Source organism: Lissotriton helveticus, chromosome 10 (genome assembly GCF_964261635.1).
Source record: "Lissotriton helveticus chromosome 10, aLisHel1.1, whole genome shotgun sequence".
Taxonomy (NCBI): domain Eukaryota; kingdom Metazoa; phylum Chordata; class Amphibia; order Caudata; family Salamandridae; genus Lissotriton; species Lissotriton helveticus.
In genome coordinates, this window is record NC_136071.1 from 200,403,101 (window position 1) to 200,425,879 (window position 22,779).

Genomic DNA, 22,779 nt, shown 5'->3' on the forward strand with positions numbered 1-22,779 from the left:
CCTCTATCGCACCCTTTCTTATCAGAGTTAAAACTTCCTCTTGCAGAAGAGACAGATGCTCCTCGGAGCAATACCCTTGGCAAGGAGGGAAATTGGGAGGGAATTCCCGAAAGGGAAGGGCATACCCATTTTCTACAAGATTGAGAACCCAAAGATCTGACGTAACCGATTCCCAATCCTGTAGAAAATGGGTAAGCCGGCCCCCAACCGGACCCACATGATCCTGAATGTCGGATCTAGGGCTGCTTCTCAGGGGCAGGAGGGTTGGAGGAAGTGGAGGAGGAAGAGATCTGACGTCCACGAGGACGCACTCTTTGCTTTCCCCTGTAGGACCTGTATAAGGAGTTTTGCTGCTGCTGTTGTTGCTGCTGCTGCTGCTGGCCTTGCCGGGAATTCCGAAAGGCAGGACAGCCAAAACCTCTGAATCTTCTGCCAGTTGAAGAACCTCTCATTTGGAGACCCAGGGATTTAGCAGTCGCCTTGCAATCTTTAAACCTCTCAAGGGCCGCATCAGCCTTCTTCCCAAAAAGGCCTGAACCATCGAAAGGAAGATCTAATAATGTCGCCTGAACATCAGCCGAAAAGTCAGAGGATTTCAACCAGGCAGACCTCCTAGTAGCGACAGCAGTGCCCATAATGCGCGCCACAGAGTCTACAGTATCCAAACCGCTCTGAATGACCTGGCGAGCCGCTGCCTGAGCGTCAGAGATGACTTCCTCAAAATCCTTCCTGCTGTCATCAGGAACTTTTGGAACCAGAACATGTAAAGAGTCCATCAGAGCGTGTAAATATCTCCCCATCAAGCAAGTGGCATTTGATGACTTCAATGCCATACTGGCAGAGGAGAAGGACTTCTTTGCCACCTGATCCTGCTTCTTTGCTTCCTTCTCAAAAGGAACCTGAGGGAAAGCACTAATGTTCTTTTTGGAGCATGCAGCCTGAATGATCAAACTCTCCGGTGAAGGGTGAGAGGTTAAAAAGGCAGGATCATCAGGGGCAACCCTGTATCTTCTGGCTACACTTTTAGAGACAGCTGGAGCAGACAAAGGTTTTTTCCACACCTCCAGAATGGGCTCTGTTAGAGCCTCATTGAAAGGAAGAAGAGGTTCCACCACTGAACTCGGAGAATGGAACACTTCAGTCAGAATATTAGATTTGAATTCTGCTGTAGGCAAAGTCAACTTAAGCAGACTGGCAGCCTTTCTCATAATCAAATGATAGGGTTGAATGTCCTTAGAAGGAGTACTAGAACCTGATGGTAACTCCCACTCTGGAGAGAAATCCAGGCTTCCTGCTTCTGCCAAATCTTCAAAAGTATCTTCATCCAACTCACCCTCCTCGAGATCAGATTGTGAGTCCAAAAACCTCCTTTCCTCCAGAAGGCGCTGAGCCTCTCTTCTGGATCTCATCTTGACCCGTTTTGCCCTCGGATCCACCATCGGCTCCGACGGATTCGGAATCGACGTCGGGATCGAATCCGCAGGTTCAGAGGGATGTGCTCTAGGTCGACCCGGAGCTGGCGAAGCCGGAACCGGCGTCGACGGCTTCGGTGGAGCCGGAAAATGCCACGGCGGCGTCGGAGCCGGCATGTAAGGCATAAACGGAGCCGGAGGGTAGGAGTGAGGGACTCCTAAGTTAAACGCCAAAGGACCCATGGGACCCGAAGGTGCACCAGAGGGGTACCATGACCTCGAAAAGACTCCATACATCGCGTTGAGAAACGCAGAAGGGTCCTGGCCTGGGGCAGGAAATGGTGGATGAAAACCTTCAGGCCTGTCTCGAGGAGCGTTCGGATTCGGCTCACTTAAGGGCTCGGAACCCTCATCCTCATGAGGCTCCTCCTCATCTCGGACCGGGGACGGCGCCGGAGATGGATTCGGAGCCGGATTCGGAGTCGGAGACGGAGCCGGAGACGGCGCCCGTGACTCAGAAGGGGAAGCCTCACCTTCAGGTTCTGGATCCGAAACTTCAATGGTCACCACCTTCGAACGAACCTTCGGTGACCTCGACCTCGACCCCGACTCCTTACCAGAACGACGTCGGGACTCATGTCTCCTCTTCTTATGTTTCCTCTTCTTCGAAACATGGTCCGAAGCCGACTTCGAAGACGACCTTCCTCTAGATCTAGACCTGGACCTCGATCTCGACTTCGACCTCGCCCTTCGAGAACGAGACTTCGACGATTTTCCTTTTCCAGCTTTCATTTTAGCCACCAGGAGCTTCGCCTCTCTCTCTCTCAGGGCCTTCGGGTTCATTTTCTTACACGAAGAGCAGTCCTCCACATCATGGTCCGAGCTCAAGCACCAGATGCAGTCGCTGTGTGGGTCGGTAATGGACATCATTTTGCCGCATTCTCTGCAGGGCTTGAAGCCGGTCTTTTTTGAAGACATTGTCGAAGAGACAGGATACAGAGACGCAGAAAATGTTAATAATAAAGACAACAAAGTATCTGTTGGCTACAGAGATTCCCGATAACCGTTAGCGTCGACGACGCGGAAAAAAGGGAACTGATGTCATCACGCCGGCGTGGGCCTATTATAGGCGTCGGTGACGTCAGCGGAGTCGCGAGCGAGGTCGTGTCTCTATGACGTCAGGAGTCCACGTCGGCGCGAGGCTACGAAAAAAGAATTTCCGAATGTTGCTGACGCAAGGGGGTATTCACAAGGTGAGGAATCCACACGGCAGATGTATCTATCAGAAGAATCTGTTTATCTTGTCAGGGGTGAGGTAGGCCCGGTGTAAAATGTAGAATTGGATAAGTTTGAAACGGGGGTTGCGTGGGATATTAAATCGGCCCAGCTAGTATCATCGCCCACTCTTTGTCAGTCCAATCCTTCCTCTGTCGGTCACCCATTTCTCTCGGAGTGGCTGTGTGGAGGGCTGCGTGTGCAATAGTAGGGCCCGCGTTAGCCAATGTTGGAACCGTTGCCCATGACATGCAAGTACTGCATGAAATGGTGCATCAGCAATTCCTCCGACACAACGCCCCAGGAGGCAGTCAGTGCGTGGGTAAGGGATGCGTGTAGTAGAAACTGCCCAGCGGGGAGATCCGTGCTGGCGGCGAGATCCACAAAAGAGAGCAGTGCGCCATCTGTATAGAGATCGCCCAGTGTTTCCACCCCCGCGCGTGTCCAGCTAGTCAAATGGGCCTCCGTCAGCGTCCCTGCCGTTCCAGGAGTGCCTAAGAGCTGGAGTATCGGGGCATATGGCTTCGTGGCGCGGGTGAGCCGTAGGCAACGCAAATAGCATCGCCATGCCACCGCCAGGCCACCACCAGATGTATTTGTGAAGGACAGGGGGTGCGAGTCATGGGGTGAAAGAGTGTGTACATTTGCGTCTGGGTGCAGATAGTTGTGTCCGAGGCAGTGTCCCGCAGATTCTTGCCACAGAGCCATCCTGATACCCATTGCAGTTGCACTGCTAGGTAGTATAGTTCTATGTTGGGGACCCCCAGGCCTCCCGATTCAGTAGTCATGTACAGTTTGGTCAGCGCCACTCGGGGTCGGCCTGTATTCCAGATTAGGCCACGGATCAGGACCTCCAGTTCCCGAAATATTTTGGTAGGCACATATGTCGGGATGTTGGCGAAGTAATATAGGAGTCTCGGCAGGACAATCATCTTGGTCAGCGCCACTCGGCTAGGCACATTCAGGGGTAGGGACTTCCAGAAACCAATTTGGGCACGGATGGAGGCAATCGCCCGTAGCAAGTTTCCCTCTAGGATGTCTGCCGGGGCCCGGTAAATATAAATTCCCAGATACCGAAACGTGGTGGGGTACCATTGTAGCCTCTCTCCGCCGATGTGGATGTCACTTTCAGGCGTGTCTGGACTAAAAGAATAGGCCCCGATTTAGACCAATTGACCCGCAGTCCCGACATGCTTTCGAAGGTTTGGAAAATGTCCGTAAGGGAGTCCGGTACTGCAGTCAGGTCTTTGACATATAATAGCAGGTCGTCCGCGTACAGCGAGACTACATGCAGTCCATCGGGATACCCCATTCCCGTCCCCGGTCCCTAAGGATTGTGGCCAGGGGCTCCATGGCCAACGAAAACAGCAGGGGTGACAGGGGGCAACCCTGTCTGGTACCCCTCCGCACACGGATGGCGCCAGATAGTAATTGACCGGTGCGGACTCGGACCGTGTGTCCGCAGTATAGCAAGTTGACCATAGTTTCGTAGACATCACCCAGGTGGTACTTTTCCATCACAGCCGTCAGATATGGCCACTCAACCGAGTCGAATGCCTTCTCAAGGTCTAGTACCAGGCACCCCGCTCGTGGCCAACGCTGGATCGCATATTCCTGCATCCGGAACAGTCGGTGGATGTTGTATGAGGTGTGGCGCGCTGGTACAAAGCCATTCTGGTCATGGTGCACCAGGTGGGGAACCAAAGGGGCCAGCCTTTGTGCTAGAGTGGAGGCCAGTATTTTATAATCTGTATTCAGAAGGGCTAGGGGGCGATAAGAGCCCACTCGTGTGGTATCTCTGCCGGGTTTAGGGATGGAGATCAGATTGGCTTCGTTTAGAGTAGGAGGAAGGGAGGAGTCTTCCGCAGCCGCGGTGTAAATTTTTAGAAGTTCCGGAATGAGGATGTCTGAGCCAGCCTTATAAAAATCGGCCGGTAGGCCATCCGGGCCAGGGGATTTACCGTTAGATAGGTTGAATATGGCATCACGTAGCTCCTCCGGCGTGAGCAAGGCTCCCAGATCGTCCTGTTAAGCAACAGTAAGTTGCGACATCTAGAGGGGGGATAGGTATTCCAGCACATCGGGGCGGGGGTCGCGTAGTCAGGAGCGATAAAGGGCATCATAGTGGGATGCGAACGCCTCATGGATTTGGCGTTGTGAGTATACCAGTCCCTTCCCGTCAACATGCAACGCCGCTGCTGGAGCAATTCGGTCTTCTTGTGAAATCAACTAAGCCAATAGTTTGCCGGGCCTGTCGCTCAGGTGATGCGTTCGCGCCGAGTGTGCAGCGTAGTTGAGGTTTCGCAGCCTCTCCAGGAGGCGCATATGTTCCTCACGTGCCTCCGTTAGCGGGTCGTCAGTGCCACCTACCGCTTCCCGTTCTTGGTTAAGCAGATCCGTCTCCAGTCGCGTTACGTCACCCTCCAGTTGACGCCTCATGTGCCCCTGTGTTCCTAAGCAATGGCCCCGTATCACAACTTTGAAGGCATCCCATTCAACCTGGGGAGAGGATGCTGTGCCAGAGTTCTCTTCAAGTATTGGGCAGTTTGTGCGAGAAGGGAGTCGCGAAAAGCCGCGTCCAGTAGCAGCGCCGGTTGGAGTCGCCACGTGGGGATGGGCGGGTGTGGGCGCTCCCAGGCTATAGCTAAGAAGTGCGGGTTGTGGTCTGAGTGCGTGCGCCCCATGTACCTTGTGTCCGTAACAATTGGGAGAAGTTCTGCAGACACCATAAATCTGTCCAAGCGTACGTGTAGGTTATGTGCACCCGAGTAATAAGAATACACTCGTGTTGTAGGGTTGTGCGATTGCCATGCATCATGTAGGTCCCATTGTGTAGCCCATCCAGTCAGTGCCTTCATGGCTCCGTGTGTTGGCGCACCCGGTGGTGGTGGGAGAGAGCGGTCTAGTGACGTGTCCAATACACAATTGTAGTCGCCCCCCAGTATCCAAGGGACTGCATGCCAGGTCGCCATTGTCAACGAGAGGCGCGCCAAGAAAACGCCCTGGTCAGTGTTGGGTGAGTAGAGGGAGGTCAATACCACTTGTTGCCCATCCAATCTGTCCTGCGCCGCCACAAATCTACCCTCGGGGTCTATGTGTGTATCCGTGGCTTTCCAAGGGGTCCCAGGGCGAACCCATATCAGCGTGCCGCGCGCGTATGAAGATTAATCTGTGGCATAAAGCTGCCCGCGCCATCTGCGATGTAGGGCTCGTGCCTCTGTTCTGTTCAGGTGTGTCTCTTGAAGCAGCGCTACATGTATCCTATGGCGTTTTAAATATGAGTATATCTGGTATAGCCTAGTCGGTGTGTGCATGCCTCTAACATTCCAGGTACATATCCGAATTTCAGCCATAATCTTTGTCCATGAGTTTCTTGCCCCTATGCGCTAGGGCCCATCCCCCCAGCCCCGGATCCCCGCCAGTCTTTCAATTCCATCTCCGCCTTCAGGTTATTCGTAGCTGCTAATACATTATGCCATAATTCCCCTCGAAATAAAATGGTGGGAAAGGAGGGGAACTGAATAAACCAAATAAGAGTAACACAGTAAATAATACCAAAAGGTCGGCTGCACAACATGTCGCCGTCCAGACGCTCAAGTGAGCTATAGTAAACTATACAGTTCTATGGGGAGATAAGTGGCTTATGCAACAAAAGTCCGTGTGTCAGTCTTATTGTTGAAAAGAGGTATCACCTCTCCCGGGCCGGCAAGGAGCGGCCGTGTGTGACTGGCAGGCCCCTCAGTTCGCCCGCCCAGTGCAGTCCAGGTACTGCCCTCCTGTGCCAGAGAATGTGGAGAAGAGTTCTCACAGGGTCCTCGCCGCTGGCAAGTCCAGCACAGGGGCCGCTGGTAGGTCTATGGCGGTAGCCTAGGGGTCGAATCCATCAGTGTGGCAGACAGGTTCATGTGTATATAAGAAAATGTTACTCACTGCGTCCTGATAAGTCTCGACTCCTCAGGGCAGGGGGATCCCTGCGTTAGATATTCTGCAGGTCGTTCACCTGAGGGGAGTCTGGGGATAGTTGCGCAGGCATATCTGCCCCGTATCACGAGGGAGCAAGTTTTTTCTGGGCCCCGTCAGCCAAGAAGGTCCACTGTTTGCGGTGTAACATCAGGGATGCCTGCAGAGTGTTGGGAGTCCGGTAGGCCGTAGATTGCCTAATCGTCGCTTGGAAGAGCGGTCGGGCTGGTATTCGGAGCAGAGGACGGAGCCGGAGAGCTGCTGATCTCTGTAACCCTGCGGAGCGCATCTTGTTGTTCCTGCAGGATCAGATTCGCGGGCGGGGAGCGGTGTGGCGTGTCCTGGGCACGGGTGGGTGTTCTGCGCCAGCGTCGTCGTCTCGGTCCACGCAAGCGCGAGGACGTCGTGGTTCCATGTGCCTTTCTAGGCGTCTCAGACACTCCCCCATCCAGCCAGGCCTCCACCTCTTCAGGGCTGGTGAAAAAATGTGTTTTGTCCTGCGCCACCACCCTCAGTCTTGCAGGGAAGAGTAATGAGTATTTAAGATTCGCCTGTCGCAGCCTTCTCTTCACAGCCAGGAAGGAATGTATAGTGTACTTGTATAGTGTAATCGGGAAAAACATCAATGTGGCGTTGTCTATTTGAATGTCACCGAGCTTCCTGGCTTCTCGTAGGATCGTGTCGCGGTCTCTGTAGTTCAGGACACGGAAGATGAGAGGTCTGGGGTTAGAGCCAGGGGGAAGGGGCCTTGTGGGCACCCGGTGAGCACGTTCTACCACAAAGTAAGGCGACAGTGTGTCCTCAGGCAGCAGTTCGCGTAACCACTCCTCTACTCGCCGAGTAGGGTCCATCCCTTCCCATTTCTCCGTGATGCCCACAAGTCGAATGTTGTTCCTCCGTGCCCTCCCTTCCGCATCCTCCGCGTGTTCTTCTAAAAATTTCACTCTATTGAGCAGCTCTCGGATGTGCTTGTCCGCTTGGGTCACTGTGGGTTCCAGCGTCGCCATCGCCCCCTCCAATGTCATAGTGCGATCTTGAAGTTTCTTGTGGTCGGCTTTGAGATGAGTCAGGTCGATCGCTACGCTGTCTATCTTTGTCTCAAGGGAGGTACGTGTCTGCTGCATTGATTCCTCTAGTCGTTCCATAACAGCCAGCACATGATCGATTGGAGGTCACCAGTTCCGCATCCATCTTGGACGCCGTTTTGGAGAGTTTCCCCTTCGGTATCGTGCCTCCGGTTCCGGTCCGTGTCTTCACTCCTCCAGACATGGGCCAGGTATGGCAATTGTGCTGGGCCTGCACGCCAGCGGGATTGTCCCGGGTTTCTCTTCGTTAGGTAATTGTGCAATTTACCTGGAAGCCAGCGGTTCTCAACAGTCCCGGGAGGGGGGACAGTTGTAATCACTACCAAGCTTGTGTAGCGTCGCAGTAGCGTAGCCCTCCCAGGCCTCAGCAGGCACCCGTAGCCGGGCCGATGAGCGGGGCCGGCGGCGAGGGTGTCGCGGCGTAGCCACAAGAGGGTCCAAGCAGCAGGTTCAACAGCAGCCGATAGCAATAGGGCGCTTAGCCAGGCAGAGCAGTCGTTAATGGGCACCCCCCTGACACGGGCAGTGGTGGGCGGGTGTTCCAGCGTGTGGCAGCCGAATCGTCGCAGCAATTCGCAGGGCTGCAGGCAGCGTTAGGGCCTCAGATCGCAGAGTAGTGCCTACCCTCTGGGGGTGGGGGGCCCCAGGCCGCCTCCCGATGCTTCCACTGGGCCGCCGCTAAATCCGCTCCTCCGGGCGCCTCTCGGCGCAGTATCTTTGCAAGGGTGGGGGCATCAAGGGCATCCGCCCCTCACAACGTCATCTCGTGATGGCGGAATTCTAGCAGGAAACTCCTGGACTGCCTCAGTTCCTCTCGTGTCCCAGGCCACCGTATCAATTGCTGGCTGCTTTGGCCTGGTTCTGGTGTTGAAGATGGGGGTACACAGCAGTGCCTCGTATAGATTGCGTGGTACGGGCAGTCCCCCGTGTCAGGGCACACCGGAAGTCACCGTTGTAGCCTGGTGGTGATCGCGGTTAAAGCCCAGCACCCTCTCCGCGCCTCAGGAGGAAAGCACTGCAGCAGATGTGATTCAGCAGAGGTGGAAGGGGGGGGGGTAATCTCACAGCCCCGGGCCCCAGGTCGCGTGGGCCCTTTCAGGATGTGCTCGGCCGTGTTAGCTGCGTAAAGGGGGGGGGGGGCGCCGTTCACGTGTGGATCTCGCCCCTTCTCCGGCACTCACCGGCAGTGTCTTAATATCACCCCAGTGTAGCCAGGCACTATCCCCAGGGGGGCCGCCGATGCGGCCGCGTCGCTCTTCGCCCGATGCGGCGCCTCCGCGCTCAGCTCCTCAGGCGACGGCCTCGCCCAGGTCTTCAGTCTCCCCCGGCTCCCCACCTCAGCCGCTGGCGGGGGCGCTGGAAGGGAGGGCTCAGCGGTGCGATGGTGCCCAGGCAGCGGCACAGGTGCTCCCACTGTCACCGCTTGCGGGTTCCACCAGGTCCGGTCTGGTCGCACACAGGCCGTGAGGTCAGGCCTAGTTCCGGCGTCCGAGCCTCAGCCTTGCGTAGTGAGGGATCCCAGGGGGTGCCGCGTCAGTGCCGGCTACCGCCGCTCGGTGTGTCCCGCCGCGGATCCCGGCATCCGATCCGCTCCGCAGCCGGTCCGCGGGTGGGCGAGGGTCTTGTGCAGGTCCGCCAGTAGCCTGCGGCCGATAGGGATAATTATTCCGGAGAAGCGGCCCGGGAGAGGGGAGCTCAGACAGGAGCTCTACCCGTGCACGTCTTCTCTCATCTCGCTTCAAGCCACGCCCCCGACATGTTTCCCGCACTTGATGGTCTCTGGAGGAGATCCCTGGTGCTTCTTCAGGACCAAAGCGAGAAAGAAAATGCCTACCTACAGGCAACATTTTTTTTTTTTACTCTGTTTTTGATGTGTTAACTTTATTAAAACTACCAACAAAGGAGAAACCTGCATTGCTCCTCCAGTCTTTTTTTTAATATCATACGTTTTTAAAAGAGCTAAAATAAACGCTGCATTGACAATTTCATGCAAAAGAGTCACTGAATTCCCAGGATGCTTCACCTTGGCAGTAGGACCTTCTCCCAATCTGATGACTCTATTGGGGAGGAGAATGGGATATTTATGAATTTAATGAAGATACCAACACGTCACTTTGCCTTAGAGGCCTTTATTGTGTTCTATATTGTGTGCATTTGTACTTGAAGCTTCACGCCCTACATGGAGTTCTTCATTGTCATCTGCACAGCAACAAACAGACTTTGATCATTACAGATCTCGCTGTACAAAAGTACAACTACACATTTCTTAACCTCACATTAGAGAGTGCCGAGGTTTAAAAAATGAATAGATGGATGAATGAATGTGACGGCAGTCAACTACAGGTTATAGATTATGCACAGGGGATCAATACCATAGACCCATGTGATCAGTATTCTTTGTTTTCGATTCCAGCACTGCTCGATCGTTGTTGTGTCTTGGAACACGTCTACTCAGACTTACTGACATGCCTTCATAACCATGTCTGTCCATATATTATTTTGGAAACCTCCTTCCGAGCAGGGATTGTGATCAGGCCTGGGTAAAATTTCGGTTATGCCTGTGTAATCATGCATCAGTTCAGAAATTTCAAGGTATGTCTTATTTAAATTCATGAAAATAACTTTATCATGCCACGTTGGGTAAATGCTTTGCTCCTGTGCTTTCGCGCTATAATTTTACTGTGAATAATGCACAAACGACTGAGCAGATTTTGTTCACACCACTTGTGTTACCTGTCCCATTCATTACGAGCAAAATGCGCCCTTTCCTCAGATTGTGAAAACACATTCCTTGCGAAAGATAGCCCAAATACCATATTTGATTTTTGCATAATTGTGTCATTTTACCAAAATTTCCCATAACTATGCAAATTACCTGAATTTTGCACAACCCTAATAGTGATCACATATGGGGTCTTACGTAGCCATTATGAAGAATGGAAAGGATTTTAATATGCCATTTTCTTGTTTGCCAATGCAACTTCCAGCACTTGAGGACAGATAGATCACAAAAAATAACAAGCGTATGCACAAAGCATATAAGATCAAGATTAAAGATGGGTCAAATGGGGGAGGAGCTACGCTAGCAACCAAGATGGCCGTTTAGGCTCCCGGCTCCGCCGACCTCCATATCCTGCCAGATGATCCTGTCGATAATCCTGATTTAACGCCCGACCTCCGTGTGGATGAACCGATGCGCACTCAGATGGAGCAATTCTGAAAACTTAATTTGCTTGGGTGACGGAGTTGCGTCGAGTTGAAGTTTGCGGCCTAATCCAGCAGGAGAGCTGGGGCCTCGAGTTTTTATCTGGCCATGTCATAGTTGAACAACATCGGCCGTGAGATCCAATCAGGGTCCGGTCTACCGCAGTGGAGGTTTTTTCTTTGCCCGATCTCGACGGCGCTCATCTAGCCTGATCAACGCCGAGGGAGGAGTGACGTGGCACGACTGTGGCTGGGGGTGGAGGTCCCTGACCCGCGGTCCCGGTGGGGTCATGACGGGGTTCGGTGGGTCTGGGTCTTCGCTCACGGAAGCGAGATACATATTGTTGCCGCAGAAACCGATCAGTCGCCCTCCAACGCCGTCCGCTCCGCTCCTGCCTGTTCCCCCCCGGAGAAACCGGGCTCCCCGGGGGAAGTGAACGTGATCGGTGTTGAGCGTGGAGAAATGGACCGGACGGAGCGTGAGCCGTCGCTGAATACGGTATTGGCAGCCATCGGGGCATTCCATTCACATGTGGATGCCCTGATTAACAAAATAATGACGGGCTTATTGGAGATGGATTGCGTGGAACCGGACCCTGTTACATCTCAGGTATTGCCGCAAGCTACGATTTCAACGACAAATATCTTGATTCTGAACGAGGACCCCGTGCGACAAGAGGAGCTGCAGCCCTCAGATGGTCTCCTGGAAAATCCTGAACCCAGCGTTTTGAACATATTGCCATATCCACCATTATCGCGGACTTTGAGAGAATCGGTTTGCGTACCCCTCCCGGAGAATCCTGTGGGTGCTTATTCTTGGACTTCTGTCCCATCCTTTCCCTCTTCAGTGACTGTACAATCTTGGAGGAAACTACGTTGGGACTATCCTTCCATGAATGAGTGTTCCTGTGCTGTTGAAGTCCTGGAGAACTTGCTGACTTTGAATTGTTTTGTACTGCATTTAGTCAGACTCTTTTTTCACTTTGCTTCTCCTGTCGAAGTAAGGGTCCCACCGGGAGAGGTTCACATAGTGGTTCGAAAAAGCCAGGGCTGAGAGTGATTGACTGTAGTTGGTATTACGCCCTCAATGGATGTAAAATTAGTGGCGGTTGGTCCCACCGGAGGTTGGGCGGTGCATCACGGCTCCCCCTACTTTATTCTTTGTGATTTTAGATATTATTGATTTTTCATCTTAGGGGGTGCTAGTCTCTGGTGGTGGGGGGGGGGGGGGGGGGGGGGGGGGACTGGGAGCTCATACGGAAATGCCCTCCCCCACTGTTTCTCTTTTCTACTTTTAGAACCTAGTTAGTTGGGGCGACAGACACACTGCTACTGGGGGTTAGGCAATAGCCGTTTTCAGGGGTGCAGGGTGGGGGGATGGGTTTATTGTTTTCTTTCTGTTATCGCTCATATGGTTTCTACGTTTTTTCAATTCCTTTTTAGTTTTTCCTTTATTAGCAATATTGACGAAATATCCTGATTTTGTTCCTCAAATTCTAGTGTCCGGTTGCCATGATTCTCCTGCTGTTTTTATTTTATGGGTGGGAGGGTTTCGAGGGTCCGCATTTAAACTGTTTATCGATTGTACTGTTGCAAATCTTATTTTGTACTCAATAGCACGGGCCTCTCAGGGATTCTTCTGTTGCTCCACGTCTATCCTGCTATCGTACCAGTTCACCCTATCATCAATGTATGTATGTGTGGCACCGAATATGTCTATTCCTTTTTCCTTGTTTTAAAATAATAAAAAGATTTATAACAAAAAGAAAGATGGGTCAAATACTCAATGGTTTACCTGGTGAAGAAAAGAAACGTTTTAAACAGGAGTAGCATGCAGCTCATCTAACATACCTCTGCGCAAAAAAAGGCATGATTTAATATGGGTGAATATCCTACTTGGCATTTCAGTTTGTATAGGTTTGATCTTGTACACTACACAGCTCACATAGAGGACATCAAAAGGCACCCACGTGTGCGGAAACAGACAGGCGAGCTCAAGCAAGTGCTTTACTCCAGCAGGCATCTGAACTGAAGAACACTAACTACCTCCATGTTAAAGCGGAACACAGAGTACTTACTGCATGTTACACCGGAGAAGTTAACACCCATGCAGTCCAACACACAAAAAGTACTACCAGAGAGATCTGGTATTGTTTTGTCGCTACACAGGAGCTGTATTTATGTATTTATTAATTTGTAGAGCGCATGGTTACACCATCAGTTTGTCCCCGCGCTAAGACATAGGCTCTGAAAGATGCGACTGCACGTTGAATGACCAGTCAAATTACACCTATTCAGTTTTTGCGAACAGCCAGGTCTTTAGCGGTCTATGAAATCTACTTTCGCATGGCTCTGTTCTTAGAGCAATTGGCAGGGTGTTCCAGATTTTTGCTGCAAGGTACCTGAAGGAGAGTGCCCCCATTCTTGCTCTAAATATTCTCGGTACTGTCACCATTGCCTTCCCCATAGATCTTAAACTCAGCCCTGGGATGTATTGGGTTAGTAGTGGTAGCAGGTACCTTGGGCCGTAATTAACCCCTTGCATGCACGCCGCCGGGAGCCATCCGATCTGCGCACACGTGGAATTTTGCCACACCGTGGTGAAATTCCGGCCGCGCCCAAGGGGTTAATAGAATGCGGTGACAATGGCACATTGCCTTAAACATGACTCTTTTCCACTGGCAGCCAGTGTAGTACTGCCAGGGCTTTCTTCATGTTAGCTCTTCGTGGAAGACTAAGTACCAGTCGAACCGCCGCATTCTGTACCCTCTGTAATTTGGATAGTCCTTTTTTTGTAGCTCCAAGATATAGTACATTCCCATAATCCAATTGGGAAGTTATTACCGCATGTACTATGGTTTTCCTGGCATTAGCTGGCAACAAGTTAAGGACTTTCCTCAGGATTTTAGTGGACCCATTGCATTTCCCTGCTACCGTTCGAATCGGATTGTCAAATGTGAACTCTGACTCAAACCAGATTCCGAGATTTTTTCACTTCTGCTTTTGGGGTAGGTAGTTGGTCCTGTGATTCAGGCCACCACGCGGACGACCATATCGTTAGCGCCTTGCCTACAACCAGTACCTCGGTCTTATTCCAGTTTAACTTGAGGCAATGGTTCGACATCCAGTCTGCCACCGCTTCTAAACATTTGGAGAAGCGGATTGCTGCCTGATCCTCATCTTGACACAGCAGTACAACTAGCTGTGTATCATCCGCGTAGGAAACGATCAACACCTTCTGTTTCTCCACTCGTTCAGCCAGTGGTCCCACATAGAGGTTAAAAAGAGTGGGGCACAGAATTGAGCAGGGGAATACTCTGATAGATGTGTCTGTTTCTCTCCGAACGGAGCTTCCAAGTTGCACAACAATGTCATCCACCTCCGAGCGCTTCGCCTGATGCCACACGCCTCTAGTTTTAGGAGAAGCAACTTATATGAAACTGTATCAAACGCCGCACCGAGATACAGCAGGATCAGTGCAGCCGTTTGTCCTTCGTCTGCATATTTTCTCAGAGTTTTAGTGGCCATAAGTAGTGCCGACTCCGTGGAGTGTGCCATTCTAAAACCTGACTGAGATGGGTGCAATAGATCATTCATATTGATGTGGTCTACCAGTTGTTTATTAGTTATTTACTCTGCGATCTTGGCCACAAACTGTAATAGTGAAATAAGGCGTAGCTTTTTTAATACTGTGTGCTCCAACAATGGTTTCTATTTGGTGGGGACCATACCAGTCTGAATGGAACATTAAATGAGCTCCGCAATATATGGCATAATCGAGTCCGCTCCCTCCATTACTATCTCTGGTCGTGACAGTCCTAAAGGGGAGCCAGATTTTATTCCTTTTGCTATGCCTTGGAGTTCTTCCATTTCCTGGATCTTAGATTCATCCAGAGTTACTCCTGCAAAGTTTGTCCGACTTCCTCTGTGGAGAAGCGTGGCTCAGTGGTTAGAGGCGGCAGACCCGGAAGCTGAGATCGGCCGTGGACCAGGGTTCGATTCCCCGCCTCGGCGGGTCTCGGGCTCAAAAATTCCACGGACTCGACAATTCTCTCTCCGGTGCCTACTCGACTCACGGGGTCACACTCTGCGACTCTGGGCAATAGCTTGCTTAATCTCCACTACGGCCCCTCGTGGCGGGATGCCTGGCTTTCACCTTGTGGATACCCTGCCGGGGTATCTCACAGGGGAATACCAGGACGGGTTCCCTAAGCAAGCGCCTTGATACCTTCGGGTGATACGTGCGCTATATAAGTCGCAATACATTTACATTCCACAGGCTGAGCTAGTACCCTGTCGCACTTCTACTGGGAAGGTGTCATAGATTTTTGTCACTTTGTTGGCAAACAATTCTGCCACCTTATTATAGCTCTCTGCAGAAGCAGTTTTGTCACTTCTCTCTTCGTGTGTTTTGAGAGACTTCAATATGGTGGACATTTCTTTGTGGGAGTTATTAGCACTTTCGATTCTATCCGTATAAAATGTACATCTGTATTTCTTGATTAATGAATGATAGTATAGACTAGTCTAACTTTTTTTTGTCCCCTTTCCAACAGCATGTCTGTTGTGGTGTTAAGATATGAAAGAGTGCTATGATCAGAGATAATTACAGAAGTAGTTCCCTATGCCACGCAATGTAGTCACATTTCCTGGGGTAGTTCTCTTTCTTTTCAGTGTGCTCCTTCTGATCCTGAAATTTTAAACTGTTGCAGGGAACCAGTAAATATGAGATAGGTTCCTGGAACCTCTCTACTTCACCACTTACCTCAAGTATCTCTTGCCAGAGTCCATGATTCAACTCCATTAACATGAATATATTGTGCACACATTAGCAGATTTTAATAGGATAGAATCTGCATTTAGTAAGTGTGCAGCAATCCAAAGCAGTTTCTTTTTCATAAATCCCATCACGCCCGAATTTCCCCTTAATCATAGACCACCTAAATGCGCACAGCTGAAATACTACCTCATGGACTTCTTACCTCGAGGAGTTCAGGCTCACAGTTCATGAGAATTTGCAATTTAGACACTATTTAAAACATTCCTCCAGCCTGATCCATTCAAGATTCAAAAGTAGGTGCTGGCTGGAAGGTACCACCATGCAGTACCTTGGAGGCAACATATGCCTTCTTTGTCATACACTCCTTCGGTGAAATTTTGTTGAGTAGCGTGCTACTCTGGAACCCATAAAAGATAAGTGGTGTAGCTGCTACTTTCATCATTACTGTTACTACATGAGCCGACAGTGTCTTTGTATTACCCCAAAATACTAATCAGCACCTCTAGTTTTCTATAGACGATCCTCCTACCTTTTCAAGTATTTTTGGGCATCCCTTCCCTTGAAGATAATTTTTTCCTTTACCAGACACATATCCATTCACCTCATGCAGTCTTGTATTCGCGGGTGCATTGTACTACCCCAATTCTGGAAGATTTCCCTCTTTGCAATTAAAAGACCAAGGTTAATGCGTGTTTGCTTGTGCGGCGTTACATCGGAGTCCCCCATATTCCCAGTATTACTTTCACATCAATACTGCTCCTCAATACTCCTTTTGTGTCCTCTAGTTATTATACCACCTCTACCCTGTATTCTTTAAGTTTAGCCTCAAAGAAAAGGAGGTTCCCCGGTCGTATATATCAGGGAGGGGGATATTCAGTCTCAAAAATGTGGAAGTCCCTGTTGTAATTGTAGCAGACTAGGATCGCTGAAATGAACTGGGGAGGGGTTTATTAGGTTTAATCTATGTTATTTGTAGCCTAGTCGGGATTTTACAAAACAAACTTCAAAACTAAATAAAAGCAAGTCACTAAAGTACACAGAAGTAAATGGCACTACCACCAGAGTTATAAAAGTAATGAACAAGTTACTTACCTTCGGTAACGCTTTTTCTGGTAGATACTATATCTGCCTGTGGATTCCTCACCTTGTGAATATCCCCCTTGCGCCAGCAACGTTCGGAAATTTTCTTTGTAGTACGCCGACGTGGGCGACGTCACAGGAGCACGGCATCGCGCGCGACTCCGTCTGACGTCACCGACCCCATATCAGGCCCACGCCGGCGTGATGACGTCAGTTCCGCCCTTTTTTCCGTGCCTTCGAGGCACACGGACGGACCAACGACAGCAAATATGCAAATATACAATGTACACAGTACACATAGAACTAAATCAATAGTATAAACATATATACAGAAAGACCAGGTATAGCAGAGTGGACAACGGGGAGGCGGGTGGGTCAGTGAGGAATCCATAGGCAGATATAGTATCTACCAGAAAAAGCGTTACCGAAGGTAAGTAACTTGTTCTTCTGATAGATACATCTGCCGTGTGGATTCCTCACCTTGTGAATAGATTCCCACAGCAGTCCCCACTCCCGGAGGAGGGTGCCCACTCTGCTACACCAGGAAGTCTTGGAGGACAGAGCGCGCGAAGTGGCCATCCCTCCTCACCTCGGTATCCAAGCAGTAATGCTTCGCGAAAGTGTGGAGGGAGGCCCAAGTCGCGGCCTTGCAAATATCCTCAACAGGTACACCCCTAGACAAAGCAGATGTTGCAGACTTTGCTCTAGTAGAATGTGCTCTAATACCCTCAGGAGGGTCCTTACCAGCAAGAGAGTAGCAGATCTTGATGCACAGGATTATCCACCTGGAAAGTGTGCGCTTGTGCACCGTTCTGCCCTTCTTGCAGCCAGCAAAACCAACAAACAGCTGGTCATCCATCCGGAAGTCTTTAGTCCTGTCCAGATAGAACGACACCGCCCTCTTAGGGTCCAGACGGTGCAGTCTCTCTTCCTCCTTAGACGGGTGAGGGGGAGGATAGAAGGTAGGAAGGGTAATGGACTGCCCAAGATGGAAAGGAGTCACCACCTTAGGCAGAAAAGCAGCCCTGGTCCTGAGAACCATCCTTTCAGCATGAATGGTCAGGAATGGGGGTTTGGAACTTAGAGCTTGAAGCTCACTTACCCTCCTTGCCGAGGTGATTGCAACGAGGAAGATCGTTTTAAAAGAGAGAAGCCTCAATGGACACTTATGCAAGGGCTCGAAGGGAGAACCCATTAAGAAGGTCAGCACAAGATTCAAATCCCAATGAGGAACAACAAAAGGAGTAGGAGGGAACATTTATGAGACCCCTCAAGAATCTCAAAACCACCGGAGATTTAAAGAGAGATGGCTGATCCGGCAAACATAGAAATGCCGATAAGGCAGAAAGATACCCCTTGACCGTGGCCACAGCCAAACCTTGCTGCGCCAGATAAAGGGCAAATTGTAAAATATTAGACAAATGAGCCTTCAAAGGGTCAACATCTCTCTCCCTGCACCAAGAAACAAATTTTGACCACCTATAGGAGTAAATGGACTTAGTGGTGTCACGCCTGGCAGAAAGAATGACATCCACCACCTCGTGAGGGAGAGAAAAAGAACTCAAGTTGCCCCGTTCAATCTCCAGGCATGAAGGTGTAATGTTTGGAGGTGGGGGTGTAAAACCTGCCCCTCCATCTGAGAGAGGAGGTCTGCCCTGTGAGGGAGACGGAGCGGCGGGTGAGAGGAGAGGCGGAGAAGGTCTGAGTACCACACCCTTCTTGGCCAATCCGGGGCGACCAATATGACTTGGGCCCGGTCTTGACGAATCTTCCTCAGAACCCGAGGAATCAAAGGTATGGGAGGAAACGCGTAAAGGAGTTGATCTCCCCAACTCAGCTGAAACGCGTCCCCCAATGCTCCTTGCATCGGATACTGGAGACTGCAGAACGAAAGGCAGTGAGCATTCTCGCGAGTGGCGAATAGATCCACCCGAGGAGTCCCCCACATCCGAAAGATGTCGTGAACAACCTCCGGGTGAAGCCTCCACTCGTGGTCGGCAGAGAACTGTCGACTGAGACTGTCTGCACGAACGTTCAGAACTCCGGCCAGATGATTTGCCACCAGACAAATCTGATGGTCCTGAACCCAATGTTTTATATCTGCACGGAGGGGCCACCGTTGTCAATAGAAGTGACTTCTTTTTTCCATAATTTTTTTCCTTTATTTGGGTAATTTCTCCTTGTGACCAATTTTATCTTAGTTAGGTCTATAGGTACGGTTGAGTTAATCAATCTTCACCGACCCTGCAGTTGTTTCTCATGAACAGGAAATTCGGTCTCTTATGATTTAGAATCGGCCTCCCTGCTCCTCCGTGCTGTTTCCTTCGTTCCGATATGATTAACTCAACCGTACCTATAGACCTAACTAAGATAAAATTGGTCACAAGGAGAAATTACCCAAATAAAGGAAAAAAATTATCGAAAAAATAAGTCACTTCTATTGACAACGGTGGCCCCTCCGTGCAGATATAAAACATTGTGTTCTATCTTCAAGAACTTTAAAAACAACGGTGATAACTATTCGAGAAGTGGACATCGAGTTGGAAAGCAATTGATAAGCTATATCAACATAAGATACAGATACGGAGTCAAATGTCCTTAATGTCCTGATGAAGGTGTCAAGATTGATTAGCACCGAAACGCCGCGTCAACCTTTTTTTACATTTTGACTGTTTTTATATACTGTGCTACCACTCTAGGTGGTATTGTAATCGTTTTGTATTATGTTTTAGAATGTAACCCATTTGGGAGGCTACAAATAAATTTTGCACATTACTTTTATAACTCTGGTGGTAGTGCCATTTACTTCTGTGTACTTTAGTGACTTGCTTTTATTTAGTTTTGAAGTTTGTTTTGTAAAATCCCGACTAGGCTACAAATAACAGATTAAACCTAATAAACCCCTCCCCAGTTCATTTCAGCGAGTTCTTTAAGTTTAGGGCATTCCCACACAATGTATGTAGGAAGGTACTCTTCGGACCACAGTTTCGCAGGCATTTATCATCTCGGGCCCTACCTAGTTTGTGGCGGAGGCTGATACATTCCCAACATTTCACAAGGTCTTAGAGGCATGAGAACAGTCAAAGGGATTTGTTCCTGGGGTAAAGAGAACGCTCAAGGTGAACTATTCTTACCTACGGATCTTTTGTTGTCCTGCTCGGTTCTCTGAAACAAGCTTTTTATTATTTTCCTCCAGGTCTCTTGCTGTAACATCCAGCTGCTCATAGACTTTTGCATGTTGATCATTCGACTGACGCAAGAGATCCAACTGCTTTGCAAGGTACTGTGAGGTGAAAGACATAACTGAACATGTAAGGCAAAGCTATTGGAAAGAAAACCAAATATACATTGGTATGGTTTCCACGGTTGCATCAGTCTAATTTTCATCACAAAATGAGACACACCTAGCAGTCTAAGAATTAGTCAGGGCAACATGAACTTTTAGTTGTCTGCTATTTTTATATATCACGAAAACAGGTGATGTCTGAATCTCAAGGGTGTATATAAAATTGATTGTTTAAAGAATGCTAGTTACCTACTTCAGGACAGTTCTTTTACAACCAGATTAAATGTAAAATGTTAATACAGAGTTACAGCGGTCCAGCAACCCAACAACCTGCGCCCATAGGCTTTAACAATTAAGAAAAAAGACAAAAAGGCCTCCTTCAAATATCACTCAAGGTACAACATGATTGCAATAAGAAAAAATGCAAAAAAAACCACAAAAAAACTAGTGCTATCTGAAAGAAAAGTCTGCTTGCATGTTTACTTCAGGATTTACGACTAGCTGCACGGTAGTGATTAAAACAGTTGCACTAGCAGGTTAAACAAGCATTTGCAATGCAATAGGTCTCGCATTTGCTAGAGTTTAAGCTATTGACATTGCAAACAGCAATGCATTTTATCGACCGGTCTTGATAACACATAAATTAAAGGAATTGCAATTTACAATGCCAACAGCTCAAACTCTTGTAAATGCGAGACTTATTGCATTTCAAAGAAGCAGCCATTGTCCCTGGCTGCTTCTTTGAAAGTGAAAGCGTGCATGGCACACTGAATGTTGCAGGAGGGCATGTGGTGCCTGCAGTAGGAGAAACTCATTAAAGAAAATAGTGCTCACAGACTAAATAAGACCTACTGTGTAACAGAAGTAAAAGGGCCAGTCCACATACGAGGTTACAAATGAAGACAAGGCGGTACTAAGGAGGGACTAGCAGGCCTATTTATACATCTAAAACTAGCATTTACAAAGGACAATGACACCAGCCAGTGACAAATGTGGGCAGGGTTTCAAGTCCATACTCTAATACAGCATGTCTCGCAGAGCAGCCCAACGCATGCGCTGCCCAGGGTCGACCAAAAAAACCTCTTTTTGCACTCATGCATGGCCGCTTACACAGCAGTTTCAATTGTCCTTTGGGGGATGTTTTGCAGTGTAAAGGGACATCTGTATAGTGAGCACGCCCTGGCAGCATTGCAGTGAAAGAACCATCAGTCAAGTGCAGCAACATGCAGTGATGCTCTGATGCGGAACGAGAGGTCTGGCAGAAGTGCAGCGAGGTTTTGATGTGTCGTTTGCGGATTGTATACCTGCTGCAGTATGGTGTTAGGGGCCTTGTTGCAGTAAATTAGTGATTGGAATGGACCTAGCCAAGGTTTCAGATTGATACGTGACATTTTCATAATTCCAGTGTAATTATTAATGAATTTTCAATGACTAAGAGTGACACTGTCACAAGCAAAATCAAGCAATGAAGGCAAAGGAAATATAGAAATTTCTGAAATTATACCCATTTGAACAACAGGAAACTCCAAGAAGTTCTTAGGCTCTGATTGATGCATAGGTACAGCTTTCTATGTTGGGAAATCTCAGGTAAACCATTCAGCAAACTACGCCTGAGCTTCAATGTTCGTGCAACCAGAAGGCTTCGTCTGATAGGCACAGCGAGACCACACATGCTGGACCGGCTGGGAAAATCCAAACCTTTTGTGATCTCTCCTTCTGTCCCAACACACCTTTGGCCATGTTAAATACACGTTCTGTTTTTTTGCAGAGGATCGATTGAACTTGCATTTTCCACTAAAATGTTGCATGAGCGCCCTTTTACCAGAGCTCCTGTTGTGTGAAATCACAAAACTTATTAGTGACACCACCAGGGACCAACTTGCATCGTGCAGGCCTTACCTTTTAAAATGTATTATTACATAAATCCCAGGTAGGAGTAGCTAATTAAGTCTAGGTTTTTGCTTGTAAAGCAAAAATCTTGAGCCAATGTGCTATATGCGCGCGGACCTAAGAAACGTAGAAGCTCAGCTATTATTAGCCGTACTGAAGTTATAAATTGCAGCTTATCGAGACTACGGCTCGCCGGAATGCATGGTTTTGTAAAAACCGATGCCAGACTATAACCCTAATGCCTCGGCGTCATGAAGGGAACTGTGAATCCTTCCCATACCACACCTCCACGACAGCTCCCATGGTCTACAGCTGGAAGTCAAGATTGGAAATGAACAAGTCCGGTTCACAATGTGCACGGTTCTTGCAAACCCTTGAACTCATGAACTACAGCCCATGTCAGTGCTTGTCCTTGTAGTCTAAAATACATACGCGGACTTTATCGCTGTGTAAAACATTAGGATGGCCCGAGATCTACTGCAGTGTTTTCTCTTCAACAGGAGGGCAAGCTACATCTAATGATTTAGACTAGGACTCGAGGTGTATTTATAGAGGAAAACCAATAGTGTGCATTTCTGCACAGGTGTCTGCAGAGACTGCCTTGAAAAAATGCACGCAAAGCAAATTTGAATAAGACTTTAACACGTTTTCTATCGGCAATTTCATTTCCTGCCCCCTGTGAATGCTCTTTTAAAGCTTGGGGCTGGCGGTTCTTTTGTTACTCTGCATGCCCCAAAGAAGCAGAGACTACAAATGCGATCAAATAACTGTAAAAACGCAAGTGCAGAACTTGTGTAAATAACCTTC

The 22,779-nt window shown here is 49.3% G+C and overlaps 1 protein-coding gene across 1 annotated transcript in view; it reads right to left on the bottom strand.

Moving 5' to 3' along the window:
- Positions 1 to 22,779, bottom strand: part of CDR2 (cerebellar degeneration related protein 2) — a 133,646-nt gene that overhangs the window by 41,476 nt on the left and 69,391 nt on the right. The window contains exon 3 of the mRNA XM_078665129.1: positions 19,931 to 20,079. Within this exon, the coding sequence (XP_078521255.1) occupies positions 19,931 to 20,079 (149 nt within the window). The remainder of the gene's footprint in view (positions 1 to 19,930; positions 20,080 to 22,779) is intronic.